Here is a 19,146-nt window from a genome sequence, read left to right on the forward strand (position 1 = left end):
TTGAGGCATATAGGTACAGATGGGGGACAAAATAAAATGAACACTTGTGAAAAAGTATGCCACATTTCACACCGGCAATAAAGCTGCACCACCTGGCACTCAAGTCTGCCACCTAGTGGCCATAAAGGGGAGGGTATTAGTCTGTCAACAGCAGTCATTGGTGGTGCATTCGTCTATCATACGCTCTCAAGAGACGCTGCAATGTCAGACCTGACAGAATTCCAAAGAGGCATGATTGTTGGAGCACGTTCAGCTGGAGCCACAGTGACAGAAACCTCAACCCTTGTGGGGTGTGCAAGGAGCACAGTATCAGGCGTTATGACAGCGTACACAACACAAGGGTAGATGGTGTCTTCAAAGCACAACAGTGGACGAAAGACAAAGCTTGCTGCTCGGGATAGGAAGGTGTTGAAGCGCATAGTGGCCTGAAAGCACAAGCAGTCATTATCCGAAATAACATATAAAATGAACAGGCATCTACAGGGCGCAATTTCAACCAAAACTGTCAAAAGGGAACTCCATGCTGCAAACATTCATTGCAGAGTGGCAATTCGTAAGCCATTGGTGACATCACGTAATGCTGTCAAGCGACGCCAATGGTGCAGAGCTCACAGAAGTTGGTCCCCACAGCAGTGGCAACAAGTCATCTGGTCTTACGAATCAACATTCACGTTACTTCAGACCACCGGGCACGTTTATGTGTAGAGAACGCCCCGAGATGAGTTTCATCCTGACTGCTTCTTGCCGACTATGAAGCATGGAGGTGGGTCCATTATGGTATGGGGTGCAATATCTTGTCACGGTGTGGGACCATTTATTTTTCTGCATGGGAAGATCAACCCCAATCACTATCGGAGCATTCTGGGGGATCATCTCCATCCTTTTGTCCAGACTTTATTTCCTGGGAGCGGCCGCTTTTTCAACACGACAAAGCTCCTATCCACACTGCTGGATCTGTCCAAACATGATTCGAAGAACATGACTATAAAGTAGGACATCTTGAATGGCCCCACAGTCTCCTGACTTGAACATTATAGAACATTTGTGGGGATATTTGGAGTCCAAACTGTGTGCTCGAAGTCCGCCTCCAGCCACACTTTCGGAATTGGAGACTGCTCTGGAAGAAGATTGGCTCCATATTCCCTTAAACATTGTGCATGACCTCTATGCGTCCATCCCACGTTGCATACAAAGTGTACTTCAGTGACAGGGTGGTTCAACCCCATATTAATCGAGATTTTCTCTAATTTCACAGGTGTTCGTATTATTTTGTCGCCCATCTCTATATATTCCAATGCGTATCTGAACAATACAACCATCTTTGTTCCTAAAATAAAGATTTTTAATCAAAATCAAAATCATAAAGATATTCTTGTACTTTACTCGAAAATCACAAAACGCAGTGTCCTTTTTATTCAGGGCATGTGCGGCACACAATGTACTTTCGAACCACATTAGTGCATGATCGGCAGACAAATTTCTTGCATCGGAAACACTGATCGGGAGTTTTGTTTCCCTTACACTTCCCGATCTGGCACTTCTTTCCATTTTCGGTAGAAGTCATAGATGCTGCTGGCAAATCTTCATTCGAAACACGCTTTTGTCTCATTTTCTCAGAACGTTCTTTAGCCAACTTGATAAGAAAATAAGCAAAACCTGTCAGTTTTACGTGTTTCGCTACTAGTAGATTTGAGATCAAATCTTATAAATCTCATAATTTCATCAAACCCATTTCTGGGCATGACATTCCGAAAGAAGCTGCAGCCCAAGTTTTCAGACCAGATACACTTTACACTTACGCCATTCATCCCCATTGCTCCACGGAAATACAACAAGGCAATAAATGCATCAAGCTTTTCTAGATAAATCTACCTGTTAGTATCATCTAAAACTCGACGGGCCTCAGCTTCTGTACACTTTATTATATTTCGCAGCATGGTATCAGTTACAATGAGTCTGAATGCACTTGCACAAGTATCATCCATATTACGTGTAGCGTGTGAAGTGGGTCCTGGTTTGGTACGAACTATATTATGTTTTTGTAATCTTCCGCATGTGTTGTTGTATACATCCAATACCGTCCACACAGTCTGATCCGGAGCCACATCACTACCACTAATTTCAGTAGAATTCCCTTGTTCAGATTCTTCACTTGAATTACAAGCTGTATATTCGACATCTACGTTAGAATTACTGGAGACATCTTCTTTGTCAAGGTCTGTAACATCTTGGTTTTCAGTCCAGCTGTCACTGCTTTCATCACCAGAAACACTATCGTCAATATCCTGCAAATGTGCTAGAATCTCTGCCCCTGTAAGTCGTTTACTCCCTGCTGACTCCACAATTTACAAACACTAAAACACCTTGCTTCAAAATAACCACAATGGCTGTTCACAATTGTTTCAGGGGCATCTCTAATACACCTTCATAAAAATGTATCTACAAGAATCGAAAGAGTCGTGTTTTTTATCCAGTGTAAAAAATAGTCAGGTGTCAAAATGACCCCCTGGTAGTTCTAGGTAAATTATCATTTTTAAAGAATACCAATAATAATTTAAATGTGATATTTAGGGTGTAATCACAATGATTAGAGAGAAGAAAAGTGACTCCACCTGTTGAGCATATTTTAATTAATGTTCAAATTAAAGAATGATAAATAACGTTGAGGGGTCAAAATGACCCCTTTGGTAGTTCGTGTGTTAACATACTTGGCAACCAAGCCAGCCACCGTAACAGAGATTTTCTTCATTAGACTGATCTTGGATAAGTTCATCGAATTTAATATAATATCCATCTATTTTTTAAAACCACATTAATTTATTAATTATTTTATTTGATGGAAAAATTCAAAATACAGCACCTAAATTGTAATATACAAATGAGAGAAAATAATAAAGTAAAATTGCTAGCTGAGTGGCAGAGTGCTTTAAGTGGTCGACTTTTAATCTCACCACCCGAGTTCCTGGATTCCAATCCCTGCCTGGGCATGGATGTTATTTATGAATGTCCCTTCCTCAATTTCATCTAATCATAACTCATGCTCATCATCATGATTAGAAATGCAATGTAAAAATACAAATACATCAAGAAAAATTAAATACTTCTACTCATTGGTAGTATGAATAGAAGAAATCCAATGTTTCTTCTATATAAGGAAGAAATTTTGTTCTATTTGCTACAAACTGTGAAAGAAGCATATAATAGTTTTGGTATTTTCACACAGATCTAAGCCCTTAAGCCCCATATAATCTGTAATTTCCTCACTGTCATCCCAATTTTTGCTTTTATGGAAGAACTTATAATTTTCAACTTTCTGACAAAATTTCTCATCATCATAGCATCATCATAAGAAGAAGACTATATAATGTTATGTGTGAATTTGGAGTATTGACTAAACTTATCACACTAATTAAATGTATATCGTAAAATACATCACGTGAAATGATGATACACAGAACTATGCAAGGAATTTGAGGTGTCAGGAGGTCTAAGATAAAGATACATTAAAAAGTTGTTATTACGACTGCCTGGAAAAAGTGATGCAGAATACTGATATCAATAAAGGAGGAATAATATTTAACAGAGCTGTCTATTGTTTAGCTTATTCAGATAGTGTAGATTTCATAGAAAGATACTGAACAGCACAGAAGCAAATGAACAATTGGAAGGATTGCAAATTAACCCCAGCAGGTCCAACGTATTGTATAACGCCGCTGACCTTCAAAGATGAGGAATCAGCAGGCACGGGAGTTTAACAGGAAATAGTAGGAAACAAAACAAAAGTCAGCATTAACTCGGAGAATGTTTGGGTGCAGGATAGAACACGCACAGCTGGCTAACGTTCGGAAATTTGAATCTCGCTTAAATAGATCGCGTGAAAAGATCTCGAGGTCAGATATAATATGATTGTCTTAGAGTATGGAGTCATAAGTCTGATTATCGATTGATACACAAAAGAGTTACAGTGAGGAGTGGTGTGCTATCAGAGTGTAATTTCAGGGACCGTGCCTGCACAGGAGAACCGACGGAGATGATCTTCTTCATGTCTAGAACCAGAGTACTCACAGAATTTTTAAGTATGAGAAAATAACTTCACATGAGGTACATTGTGCTACTAGGGTGCCATTCAGCTAGGGTTAACGACAAGAAAGTAAATACATGGCAATTGGAAATAATTTAATAAAAGTAAAGATGATGAAGTCAGAAGTCTTTTACAGATTTTGACATATATTAAATATTTTGGATGAACAATTGAGGAAAATAATATTTCAACAAAAATTAAAAGAAGAACTGCTACTCGAAGTAGATCATATTTCCCCTCACTCTCTACCTTTAAACTTTAGCAGATGGGAGCTGCCCTAATTGGGAAATTTTCATGCATATGAAACATGTCACAATAGAAAAAATGAAGCAACAGAACTAATTATTTTAATCCCCTTTCTTCAGAATGACCAGAGTCATAACAGAGGTGAAATTTATGTATTTTATCTCCAATAACAAAAGTTAAAGGAAGAAGAAGGAAATTGAGATTTTACACAAAAATTTGTATTCGGTATGTCCCTGTGGCCACCTAAATATACCAAAAAGATGTAGTATGTAGCATTGGTATATTCCTAAAACCATGCAAAATTGCATTCAAAATAGGCAGATACTTCTTTGGGAAAGGGGGGGGGGGAATCCAGCATCGAATCTTGAAATCAATACATGAGAGACAGAATATACTCACACCACAGGCACAATGGCATGAGAAAATGAAATTCCCTTCATCATCAATCTGTGTAGGAGCTGAAATAATGCAAAAGAAGGCAACTGTGCATGGATTTCTAGCATCTATCTGAGAGCAAGCACCTTTCCTGGGCTGCCTGCATCGGTCCTGTGGATGCTGAATGGATGAAATTTACAGGGAAGCACGACAAAACATCACTCTTTAAGGACATGTAATCCTCGTTCCCCAATTTAAAAATAAATAAATCAATAAAAATATGCACAATTTTAAAATATCAATATTTTCAGGTAATTTTGAAAATTAGACACATCTGCTGGATCCCTAATTGTTACATGTTGTGAACAAGTTTTTTGTTTTCATTATTACATATAAACGTATCAGCAAAAATTGGTGGTTGAAGAGCAATGCTCAATCGTAACTTACATAACAATTTTTGGAGGGGAAAATCAACATTTTCAAAATACATTTGTTACAAACAGTAATGTACCTTTCTATTGTAATCATCAATTTAAAAATAAATAAAAATATGCACAATTTTAAAATATCAAAATTTTCAGGTAATTTTGAAAATTAGACATCTCCTGCTGGATCCCTAATTGTTACATGTTGTGAACAAGTTTTTTTGTTTTCATTATTACATGTAAAACATATCAGCAAAAATTGGTGGTTGAAGAGTAATGGTCAATCGTAACTTACATAACAATTTTTGGAAGGGAAAATCAACATTTTCAAAATACATTTGTTACAAACAGTAATGTACCTTTCTGAACACACCTTCATATGTACATAAATGAACAAAAAAGACAGAACTGAATTATCATCTGTAGTTTTCAAGAAATGACTTGTTAATTGCAGGAACCTGGTGGTGGTGGTTTAGTTTGAAACCACCCATCTGCAAAAGGTTAAGTCATCAGGAAAACTGAAGACATGCACCTACAAAACAGTTACAAAGTAACTAGGACATACATATCAGACACATGCTTTAAAAAAAGAAAATTGTAAGCAAAATCTTTGGACCAGTAATGTTAAAATAGTATGTGGAAGATCAGGAATGATAGTGAGTTGAAGATAATGTGTGATAGTCCAAACCTTTTAATTAACCTGTGATGCAACACCCCATTCAGGGCCTGGGCCTACCTACTGACTCCCACCTCATCCTACTCACTCGATCACCCAAAGTGGGAGATCATTCAACCCATGTGTGGTCAGCATGACGAACCCCCACTCATTGCTGTAGGTTTTCATGACAAGGTTATGCTACTCATTTGTAGCTCAACAATTTCCTCACGATTGTGGGTGGCCACTAGTCCCATACACAGGCTAATATGTCAGGAGGAAAGCTGTTACACTTTCACCAGGAGATTCAAACCTGCATGCATCCTGTAGCCGGAGCCCAAAGCATGACACCTTGAACAACAGGGCCCCGGTGCAGGTCAGTCCAGACCTTGTCAATAGCATAAAACAAGCTACACTGCATTGGGTAGAACATGTAGAAAGAGTACAGACAGAACAGGTAGTAAAAGCAGAAAGGAGAAGAAATCAAGGAAGGTCAAAGAAACAATGGGTAGAAAGGCATAGGATTGAGATATGGAAGGGTGTTTGTATCATGGTTGCTTAATTTTGCCTTTTCTTTTTTTCTGGTTAATCATACAAATGAAGAAAAATGATGATTGATGAGATAGGTAAAATAACATAAAATGGAACAACCAATCCCCGACTAAGACTCAACCACAGAACCTTTGGGGAAGGGTGGGGGGTGGACTGCAAGTGTAATATCTATTGAAAGTTTCATCACACAGGGGAATTTAAAATAATCAAAACTCTCATTTAAATAAATAATTATCTATAAGTGTTTTGAATAACTTACCTCAACAGGTTTTCTACGAAGAACAATAAAATTTTCTGCTCTCATCATCATGAACCTCATGAACTTGTGACACAAAATTCGTTCAATTTCATCAGCTTGTTTCACAGCTATGCTTATTCTGACAGAATTTATAGAAGCTTCAATTAAAACTTTTTCCTTTTCATTTCGACTAATCACTACAGGTGTTAGTATAAGTTCTTGACTTGTTCTAGAAAAGAAAAAAAAAACAAAAAAATAGAAATATGGTAACACAACCGGTATTTTAATCTGCCTAAGAACAACAATCAAGGCCGTTGACCCACTGAACCCCCTTGAGAATCACATTGAATTTTGTTTTAATCAACAGATTTTGATGATTTACATGATATAAAATTGGTTCCAGTGTGTGTAAAAAAATATATAACAAACAAGAGATATTTGATCCCTAAGTATGCCATGCGTAAGTAAACACTTGCCATCTCAGAGTACTTTCATGGTTTTTTATTAGTAAAAACCATTTGTGTGTACACCAAAATAGTGAAAGAACATGTCAGAAATTGAAGTAAGACTTGAAGCTTTCCTCGCGACGAATGATGAATAGATTCTCTAGGACTATCGACGGGCTATCGACCTGGTAACTCACCTGGTCGATAGCCCGAGAGAATCTATTCACGTCAGAAATTACTATCATCTCTAAACCTAACACTCCCTAACCTAAAGATGTAAAATTATAGCTGCTGTTGTGGTTTAGTTGTGTTGGTTGCTATATTCACTTGTGCGAAGCCTTCAGGCTGTTCTGCTTCATGGTAAAGTAACACTCTAAGGTGACAGACATACTTTACTTCACAATAACACATTTCCGTGAGCTAAAAAAACAAAGGAAAACATTCATTAACAACACAATCTTCCCAAACAATGCAAAATATTTCACTTTTTCGAGGGGGTATAGAGGGTCAAGGGTACTCAACAATCAACTTCTATTACACAATTATCAGGGATGAAAATTCAATAAAAAAGAAGCAAATTCTACATAAATAACTTTGAAAAGGATTCTGGTGGGTAAACTAGGAAGATCATAACTACTTCTATGTTACATTATATAACATTCTTTTGTTAATTTAGTCATGTTAAATGTATGGCATGATAAGAGCACATGTCATTTTGGATTTGAATATTTTCAAACAAATTGTAATATTAAAAATATTCACTATTTACTCAATTTTACCTGGCAATGCCAGAAAATTCACTTTTTCTAATAACCAAGAAGTGCATGGGTTCCTTTGTAGGTAGAGCTCAATGGAGTTCCAGAAGAGGCAGGCATATAAGGTAAACTTTAAGTTGGAACCTGATGAACGTCGATGCTGGTTTAACAAGACAGTGCAGTGCACCTCGCCATGCATCAAATTCAACCATGACGATGTTGAGGACTTTCTTTGATGACAGGATTATTTCTAAAGGACTATGGCCCGCCAGGTCCCCAGATCTAACCAGTCTTGATTTCTTCTTGTGGGGTTATTTGAAACAGTGTACAGGCAGAATTCACATACCCTACAAGAGCTGAAGAATCACATTATTAAAGCTATTCAGAATGTAACTGTTGAAGTGCTCCATAAGGTTGCTAGGAACATGGTGAACCATCTGGATATGTGCATCAAAGAACAAGAACATCACTTCCAGCATTTGTTGTAGTAGTTCAGGTATCTGTTACACTACTCATATATCCGTAACTCGGTACCGGTTTTAAATTGAACGCACTGTATATTAGCAGTATAAAGCAGTATAAAGGAGTCTGTGTGATTCTAATGTATCCAAAAATTGTAAATCAATTGAATTGAACGGTATATATACAACCTTAGTGACAATGAAGTTCGACCAGTCACAAATATAGGAGTGCATTGTGAAAAAAGGAGAACACATGCATATGATGAACATATTTTATTCAGCAGGCTACATGGAACAAAGGAAAACATAAATTTCTGCTGCAACGCAGCAATGTATGGTGTCCACACAAAATAAAACATTTTCGTCCATCTACACGTGACATTGAAGTTCGACCACTGTTAGAGGGGATCCTGTTTACCATGGTGTGACGCTGCCGCGAATAACTGTGGCAACGCGTCGGGGCATGCTGCGGACGAGTCTTTCAAGGTATTCCACATCGATGCGGTGCCATTCCTCCTGCAGGCAGGCGATAAGAGCAGCTACTGTCGTGGGTCCCCTCTGTTGCACACGTCGCTTAAGAACACGCCACACATTCTCAATGGGCGAGAGGTCGGGACTCGATGGTGACCATAGCAGAGTTCGCACGTGATGGCGAGTCAACAATTCTCTTGTCAGCCGCGCTGTATGAGGCCTGGCATTGTCGTGTTGAAAGATGAGACGCCGCCTGTGGAACAGGTGCCTTCGCACTGTGGGAAGATGCCGCTCCAATATGCGTGTATAGGCTTGTGCATTCACAATGCCCTCACAGACGTGTAGTGGGACAACCCCAGATGCAGTCATGCATCCCCATACCATCACTGACGCAGGTTTCTGTACCCGACGTGCATAACATTTTGCTTCATTCTGTTTCTCCTTCCGACAAATGACTGTTTTCCATATTTTCCCGTACACAACATTGAAAATGGATTCGTCCATCCACAAAACCCTGTTCCACTGCCGAAATGTCCATCCCCGGTACATTCGTGCCCACTGTAGTTGATTGCCTTTGTTCAACATGGAAAGGAAGGGTTTACGTTTCACCTTGTACACTCGTTAACCGCATCACTGTAGGTAACGGCGAATGGTTCTGGTTGACACTTCAATGTGAAAGCGTTCTTGAGTCCACAGTCGTAATTCAGCCACAGAAACATGATTGTTGGTCTGGATATAGCACCTAAATATCCGTAGGTCACGCTCAGCAGGCGTTTTTGACCGGGGGCCTTACCTGGCTCTGTAGTACCCGTATTTTGGTGGTGTTTGATGATGCAGTGGACGGTTGACTTGGGTAAGTTCAGTTGGCACCCTATTTCCCGTTCACTGAGTCCATCCCGTTGCAACTCCACCACTCTTCTCCTCACGGTGTTGTCAATAGGTTTGCCCCTGACCATGGTGATGATGCACTGCGGTTCCTCGGTGCACAGCATGCGCTTATATACGGCAGACTCCCTTATCGTGTCTGTGACGTCATGCTTCCGTCGAATGCGCCAATATCTGGAATTTACCGTATGGGTCTGGTGCCTGGTCGAAGTTCAATGTCACGCTTATAGTTCCCCGTTTTCGTTCTTTACGTGACCTTGGGTGCAACATGCTGGGATCACGAGTCTTGCCTGCTCACACGCCTCCTCTTACACACATGCATCACTTCTGTGGGTCACCCATTCCACCGCCAATGCCTCTGTGCATTTAATCACGTATTCCTTTCTGGTCGAACTTCATTGTCACCAAGGTTTTATTTAAGGTGTGGAGTTTACATTTGCCATTTCACATACTCAAGACTAGAAATACACCCACAAACATAAGTCACAAATGTTACGGGATATAGTAATCTATGAAAAATTGTTAATTGTATAAGAATTTCAAGATATCATATCCTGCAATAATCTTCAGTTTGTCAGATAGATTGGTCTGCAAAGGACACTAAAAAAGTAAACAGATTGAGAGAATTCTGTTTTATTTTCCATGCAGCTTTCTTTTCTTCTCCTTCCTCGATAAAAATAAAAGCTAAACTGGCATTTATAAATATGTATAAATTCAATGGGATTTGGATAAATAAAAGTTTCAATTTCTTATGTTTACGGAGAAAATTCAAGCAGAATTCATGCATAATTCCCGGAGCCAATAATATGTGCATAATTCCCAGAATTCAAGGAATTCCTGGTGAGTAGCCACCCTGGAAATTCAAGTATGTCTTACCTTCATATGCATTAAGAAAGAAGGCAAGGATGAAATATCAATGATTATTTTGTACAAGTAAGATGAATACTATTGGCACATGACACCAGGACAACAGTTGTCCAGGCTGGCCACTAAAATATTTTAGTACCCTATTTCAGTATGTTTAATCAGAACTCTCCCTCACCATTGGTGATTCAGTTTCAAATATGAATCAAATAGAGACCAAGATTTTTGGGGTTGTCTCCACATTATAAGAATCTATGGGGAGTGAGTTACAAGATCATCAAGTAGTATTAAGCTTCAGTCTAGTTAAGTTGCAAAACAACTTTTGGGAGTTAATATGCTGACAACAAGTCACCAAACAAAAAGCCATTTTACATGTTGCAGCTTTAAAAAAAACTCTCTTAACTTGACACAGAAAGCAACTGTAAAATCTGAACTCTTTAAAGAAAAGAAAGCTTAAGTTATTATTCGGATTGTGAACTGTCCCTAAACAGCCCACATATTGTTAGTTTGAGAAAATGCAAAACATTTGCCAAACTCAAGTCTTGCAATTTTAAACACACCTTTTTCCATTCATGAACTTGATTTCATTTTTATATGCTGCCTTCTTCACATACAACAGAATATTTACATTGAAATTTCAGTGCAAATTCAGGTCGACCAAGTCTTGAACCTAGGTCTCTGGTATACCATGCTATTGCTCTAAGTGGGCTACCAAGACAGCCCTAGTTGCACCTCCTGATCTTTCACTGCTACTGATTTACAACAGATCCCATTGCAGTAGCACTAACAGATATGATTCTACACAGGTAAAACTGGAACAGAAAAAATCAGAGGATTGGGCTGGTTAGGTAGCTCAATTGGTAGAGTAATTGCACAGTAGGGCACAGTGATAAAGGTTTGAGTCCTCATCGAGCATGCATATTTTGCTGAAATATATGTACAGTATATCTCCTGTGTGTGCCAAATCATAAGGTAAAAGTAATACCATATTTCTTTGAATCTAAGGTGCACCTTTTTTCAGTTTTTGGATGTTGTAAATTCAGGTGCACCTTGGTTTTGATGGCATCTTGGATCTGAGTATCTTTGTATAAATGTGTCATGATATTAGTGTAATACAGTGTAATGTGTTATTATTGAATTGTTTTTTTTTAAGTCCACTTTATGCACAGGAAAGCTACTCGGGACTGGACCTACAGTGGAATTCGAACCACTGTGCCATGTGCCTCCACCGGGTATCGAACCCGGGACCCCTTGATTACAAGGCGAGGACGCAACCACTGAATGTGTTATTATTAAAATGGTGAATGCAACAGGGTGGACACTCCAGGACCATGATAAAATTCAAGTATAATTCTAGGTTTTCAAGGCAAACATTCAAAAAATTCAAGGATACAAGCATGCATGTTCTCTACTTCAACCTTATGTACTACCGCCTCTCACCACCCACACACAAATATATTAACAATATAAAGGGTCTGGTTTGTGTGATTCCAGTGTATCCAAAAGTTCTAATTCAATTCAATTAAACGGTATATACTCTATGTGATCAGAAGTATCCGGACACCCACCTGAAAATAAAGTACAAGTTTGGGCAACCCTCCATTGGGAACACTGGCAGTCAATACAGTGCTGGCCCACCCTTAGTCTTGATGACAGCGTTCACTCTCACAGGTATATTTTCAATCAGGTGCTGGAAGGTTTCCTGAGGAATGGCAGCCTATTCCTCGCAGAGCGCCAAAATGAGAAGAGGTATTGATGTCGATCGGTGTGGTCTAGCATGAAGTCGGCATTCCAAAACATCCCAGAGATATTCTATGGGTTTCAAATCAGGACTCTGCGCAGGCCAGTCCATTAGTGGGACGTTGTTGTCGTCAAACCATTCCCCCACAAGCCCTGCACTATGGACGGGTGCTGGGTCGCGTTGAAAGACACAATGGTCATCCCCGAACTGATCTTCGACGGTAGGCAGCATACAAGCTGTTAAAATGTCAATGTAAGCTTGTGCCGTGACATTGCTATGTAAAGCAACAAGGGGGCCAAGCCCCCTCCAGGAGATACATGACCACACTGTAACCCCGCCACCTCCGAATTTCACTGTCGGCACTATACAGGCTGGTAGATGTCGTTCATAAGGCATTCGCCACACCCACACCCTACCATCGGACCGCCACATTGTGTACTGTGATTCATCACTACACACAATGGTTTCCCACTGTTCTATGGTCCAGTTTCGATGCTCCTTGCACCACACGAGGCAGCGTTTGGCATTTGTCTGTGTGATGTTTGACTTATGGGCAGCTGCTCGGCCATGGAAACCAAGTTGCCGCACCTTGCGCCAAACAGTAATGGTGGTTGAAGTAGATCCTGATGCAGTTCAGAATTCCTGTGTGATGGTGGCGATGGATGATTGACGATAATCCTGTATGACCCTCTTCAACACTCGATGGTCTCTGGAGGTCAACATGGGAGGTTGGCCTGCACGCTTTTGGGTTGTACACATCCCTTCACTATAACATTGGAAACAGTGGACAGAGGGATGTTTAGGAGGGTAGAAATCTCACACACAGACTTCCTACACAAGTGGCACCCAACCAACTGACCACGTTGAAAGTCTGCAAGTTCCTCAGACCATCCCATACTGCTGTCTCACACTGTCTGCAGACTACTGAGTTCGCTGACTATGTGTTCCACGCGGTAGATGGCAGTACTGTGTTGCCCTCTATGATAAACACACGTTTCACGGTGTGTCCGGATACTTTTGATCACATAGAGTATATTTAATTTAAGGTGTAGTTTATATTTGCCATTTCACACATACTCAGTCTCGAAATACATCTACAAAGCACAAATGTTACAGGATATACTAATCTACGAAAAAATGTTAATTGTATAAAACTCAAATTTACCTAATCAACTTCAAGATATCTCATCTTGCAATAATCTTCCATCTGTCAGATAGACTGTTATGCAAAGGATATTAACAAAGTAAATGGATTGAGAGAATTTGGTTTTATCTTCCACGCAACTTTCTTTTCCTTCCTTGATAAAAATAAAAGCTAAAGTGTGAACAACTTGCTTCAGTTCTTCATAAATATGTATAAATTCAGTGGGATTTGGATTAATAAAAGTTGCAATGTTTCACATTTATGGAGAAAAATTCATGCATAATCTCAGAAATTCAAGGAATTCTCTGTGAGTAGCCACCCAGTGAACGTGCTAATGGAAATGGTAGTATTGTGATTGATTGATTTGCTTTACCTTACTTCACTTTTTGTGCTAATTTGCAAAGATGGGAATGAGTGATGTTATGATGAAATTGATGAATGGACACTCACAAACATCCATGCCCAGGCCAGGATTCGAACCCAAGACCCCTGATGTCATAGCACAATGTGCTAACCACTCCACCACGGGCGCCAGCGGTAGTATTGTGATCAGTAAGTATAATAATAATGTAAATGTAATACTATGGTATTGGTCTAATAAAGTATTGGTATTATGTACTTCTATGTGTACTGTAAAGTGGAAGTAATTTTTTTCTCAAAAGCTGAAACAATAATTAAGGTGCACCTTGCATTCGACGGCATCTCACATTTGAAGAAATATGTTATTGTAATTATATTAAACACAAATGCTTATATTATGCACTAACCTTACTTCCACTTCTGGCTTATTATGTCTTTCTACAACCTGGGATGAGAAATTATCAAGGCACATGGCTGCTGCTAATGTATGGCGAACAGCAGTTAAATAAGGTCGTAAAGTGGCAGCCTGAAAGAGAAAACATGTATAATTAAACTAGAATAATTAAAATATGGAAGGATGTAGTGTTAATCCAAGCATACAAGTATGAAAATTTGAGTATCATCTGGATCAAGGTCTGGGAGGCATAAGTACTAATCAAATATGGCATACAAAAATTAACAATACTTCCCAAGTTTAATTATGGACCTGTACATATTCTATTACAAGTACTTCCATTATTCTACAAATTTACCATTGTAATAATGTATAGCACATACATGATTTTATGTATGCTCTCTCTCTTTTACTTGTTTAGTGTGTAACACATATATTGATGATTTAGTTTATTTTACTTCGCGTTTTGTGCCTCTTGGCTAATTTGCGAAGATGGGGATGAGTGATGAAATTGATGAATGGACATTCACAAACAACCAAGCCTTTGCGGGATTCGAACCCAGGACCCTTGGCATCCCAGCGTGATGTGCTAACCACTCGGCCACAGTGTCCAGTTGTGTAACACATATAAAGAACATGCAATGATATGTGAATTTAACCTCCCCTCACTTTTCTACTCTATAAGACAAAGGCAGATCTGGTTACCAACTACAAGCTAATCAAAGGGATTTTTGTAGATCTACACTCCTGTTGTACTATCTCTTAAAATATAAGTACTTTTGAAGAAAAATAATAATATATACAAACAAGGACCTCACAAAAATGATAAAGAACCATAAGACAGTACATATTAATATGCTTTAAAAGAGTGTACAAAAGGTACAACATTATTGAATTTTTCTCTGCATTTAATTTGAAAATAAGGGATCGCCTATTGCCCTACTAAAATGACTTAATATGATACTTCACAGAATGCTGCATCTGGTTAGCACACATTTAAGCTCTTGCATACAAAACACTGAAATAATTACACAACAGACTACAAATTAAACACAAAATACACAACTTGTAATTCTACAGAACAACGTTCAAGTTTTTCAAAATCAAACATGCCATAATTTGGCATTGGGCCCGTTCCAAAAGTTGCATGAGTTTAACTCGTTAAATGAGTTATGGCAACTGCCCATCCCACAAGTGCTTTCATGCATTTCATGAGATTCGCTATGCCCTTCCAAAAGTAGATTTTCGTGAGAGAACAGATTTCACCAAATGCATGGGCTCTGAAGCAAGTTAGTTGCTTTAAAATCATCTGCTAGTTGCAGAAACGTGGGAAAACATGTGCTGAATAAAAAAGCACATACCAAAAGCCTCTGCAAACTGCAGAAAGTGCTGGACTGTTAGGATGAAGAGTACGGGTGTAACGTGTATGATGTGTAGGTGCAAATTGCAATGTAATTGGAAAGAAAAAGGAAATTATGCAGCATGATTGTTCTTTGAGCAAATATTGCATTTTTTCCATTTTTTTTATAGTAAAAGGAGACAGACGAAATCATTATCCTTAGCATCTTTCATAACACTTATGACATGATCAAAATGCCACCGTGTAAAGTGAGAAATTTTATGACATTTCAGATGCCATGGCATATTTCATGACATTTCTCAATGATAGGATTGGTCCTATTTCCATAGCATTTTTCATAGCATAACCAATCAGAAGCGACCTCTAGGTCACGAGTGCAGATGTAATGGCAGCCACGTAGATGTAAACCATGTATCACTTCACATTTTTAAAAGATAACAATTCAACCGAGAGGAATAATGTTTCATATTAAATGGTTGTAGGTACAAAAGAATGGAGCTGCTTAAATACTATATAGCGTTTACTGTACACGCATGTAAGAATATTTTAGTTGTTTCAAATGCAAACTCTATGCACTCACCATAGATGGTGTAACTCAATGTGTCTTTCGTGCTGTATGTATTATATATTGTAATCACAAATTTAACTGAAATGTTAAAATTACTAACAGCTTGTGCAATAAACAATTTTTGATTATTCATGTAGGTATTAATGTGGACATGTAAGCAGGTGTTGGGCCAGAGCAAAGCATCTGAAACATGTGGTCACATGTAAGTGAAATTTGCACAAGTAGGCTTATTCAAGTTAATGATGAAAATGGTTAGGATTAAAAAAGAAATTAAAAAAGAATGTACTTAATAGTTGGTCAAAATCTGGGTGCACAGAGCTTATATATTATTTGTGATAGTGGTAGTACACTTAATACGTCATGGTGTAGATTTGAGTGTTTTACTTTAAAAGCAAACTTCAATGCAGAAGCTTATTTTCTTTTCCTTTGGTAGTTCATTGTTATTAACACTGACATGTGCCGCACATTTTATTGCTGCTTATATAGCAGCCCTTCCATTCTCCACCATTTATAAATATTCCAAACAATATATAAATATGCGCACTTTTTTCCAAAATTTTTGCCCCCCAAAACCGTGATGCGTATTAAGCACGGAATAATTCAGACAGCCAACGTGAAACCGTACAGGGTCATTACATGATTTTGGAACACTTGCATTGATTTTTCATGTTGACGGAACCCATCATTCTATATATTGTTGTAAAGCTTGAATCCTGCAGTTTCTGAATATGGAAACAGTTTCTATACAAGATAACGACACTAATGTGAAATACGGTTGAAATAAGTTCATCAAAAAATGAATAAACGTTCTGATTTTTATGGAACTTTGGATGAAAGAAAACATAAGGAAAAAAATAATAAAAATTAAAATGTATTACTGGCCAAATAATATGACATACATGGAGTGTGTAAATTCCTTAATGGAAGAAATCCTGTGCTACTAACTGCTATTTGGAAGGTCCTGAATGTGCCTCGCATAAATGTTACATTAGTCACGGAAAGAAAAAGTATATATTTTGAAAAAGAAGGAATGTATAGGTATGACGTCTTCACTCTTGATCAGCATAGCAACAGATTTACGACCTACAACTAAGAAAGCCATTTCTTGAAACTGGATTGTACTGGGCAATATATAAGAGATATAATTTTTTTGTCACTTTTACCCATCCAAAACCAGAGTGTGCATTATACATGTGTAAATACGGTAACTACGTTCACCAGGCCAGTTACTTGTTGTTGTTGAGTTGGTGTTTTAAGTCCACTTTATGCACAGCAAGGCTAATCGGGACTGCACCTACAGTTTAAAGTGGGACTCGAACCACTTGTGCCTCCACCAGGTATCGAACCCTAGACCCCTTGATTACAAGGCAAGGACGCTACCACTGCACCATGGGGGAGGCCCTACCAGGCCAGTTACTTTCATTCAATTTGTGCATTTCGTTATCACTTTCAGAACACACCCATTAATTTAGTATTGCACTTGATGTAAGACCAACACCAACAAGACTTTTAATTAGAGTTGGAAGTGGTCGGGGAAAAAACTGGTATTGGAAAAAAATTTAACTCATTTTTTTTCTGTGGCTTTTTTCACAAGTGTTTCAAATCAATGAAAATACAGGAGTTGGCAGTATTTTTCCTGTTTCATGGTTTTCGTTTATCTCCCTACTGTGAACTAGACACTCATTTCAAAATATAAAATACAATTTACAATATGAAATTCATAATTAGATATAAACAGTGTTTTCAAAAAAGCCTTTGAATGAGCAGTTCATATTTTGGTAGGCTTATAAAATATATTATGTAGTATCAACATATTCACATAACTAGAGTAGTTTTGTATGTTTTTAATAGAACATAATAGTATGATACGATTTTTGATGTTTAAAAGAAAATATGGCTCTATCTTTTAAATAATATCAAATCTCTTTACATTAAATTTTGTGTTCATTAAAATATGTATATTTGCCCAGTAAATTTATTTCTTACCTCAGACCCCTTTTTATTACAAGGCAACAACATTACTTTATTCCACTCCAGAGGCCCATTCATGATTATAAAAGGAACCTTCTATCAAAAAGCCAGCCTTTTCCAACAACAGTACTTGCAATTTGTTCTCTGTGATTTACAGCCCTCTCTAGTCCTCTTCTGGAAAGGGGTGAGCAATCAATTCGGGAAAGAGTTTTCTTTTTCACAAATGGAGTCACAATGAAGTGACAAGTGATATGGTCCCCTTCAGTCTGCAAGCAAGCATCCACCACGCATGCACAAACAAGACCGACATGACGTGCGCCATTGAAGGAGCTTTCAGACTGAAGTCACAGATGACAAGACACAGCCTCCTACAGTATAAAGCAAAACATTCACCGTGCATGTAAGAACAACAGACTGAAGCAGCATAATGCATGCCATTCAAAAACAGCATAGTCCGAGTGACATGTTTAACTCGTTGTAGCACTTCGGTTCAAAAGGTTGAATGGATTACTGAGGGTCTGCTTCGAAGTGACACATGTCACTTGTTGCTTCAGTTCGAAAGGTTGCATTTACTTCTCAGGGTTGGTTTCCAGGAGCCACGTGTTGCTTCCGTCTCAAAGCTCTGTTAAACAGGATATATACACACATTCACGTAATATGTATACTTCTGCATATGTGTTGTGAACAGTAAAGATTTTTAGTTGTTCCAAATACATAAAATATTTTGATATTAACATTTATTTCATATTTTTTGACATCAACATTTGTTTTAAGTTCATTTCATGGTCAGATGTGCTCATCAGGACTACACGTTTAGTTTTAACCTTAGCTTACCTGTGCCGTACAAGAAACTTACATACCGGGGGAACAACTCACAGACCCACCTTTCCTTTCATCATTAGGATTCAAGAAACCATTTTATTATTGAATCACTGCTTCCTTTGCTGATTAAATATGTGCAGTTATATTATAATATTTACAAAAATTACTATCATTAATAAAAAATAATAAGCAATTGTTGCATGAGTGTCTCACATATATTTTATCATTCACTAAAACTCACAAAATACACAATAATTTATTTAATGCTTTTTTGTCAGTAGAAGTGCAGTTGTTTATTAAATATAATAATTACAATAATTACCATCATTATA

General features: G+C 38.1%; 1 protein-coding gene across 1 annotated transcript in view; it reads right to left on the bottom strand.

Moving 5' to 3' along the window:
* Positions 1–19,146, bottom strand: part of LOC145984031 (actin-related protein 2/3 complex subunit 4) — a 38,041-nt gene that overhangs the window by 12,753 nt on the left and 6,142 nt on the right. Inside the window, exons 2-3 of the mRNA XM_083117364.1 lie at positions 14,107–14,225; positions 6,594–6,801 (exon numbers count right to left, since the gene is read on the bottom strand). Coding sequence (XP_082973490.1) covers positions 6,594–6,801; positions 14,107–14,225 — 327 coding nt within the window. The remainder of the gene's footprint in view (positions 1–6,593; positions 6,802–14,106; positions 14,226–19,146) is intronic.

The sequence above is a fragment of the Lepisma saccharinum genome, chromosome 2, assembly GCF_977018435.1.
Source record: "Lepisma saccharinum chromosome 2, izLepSacc3.1, whole genome shotgun sequence".
NCBI lineage: Eukaryota > Metazoa > Arthropoda > Insecta > Zygentoma > Lepismatidae > Lepisma > Lepisma saccharinum.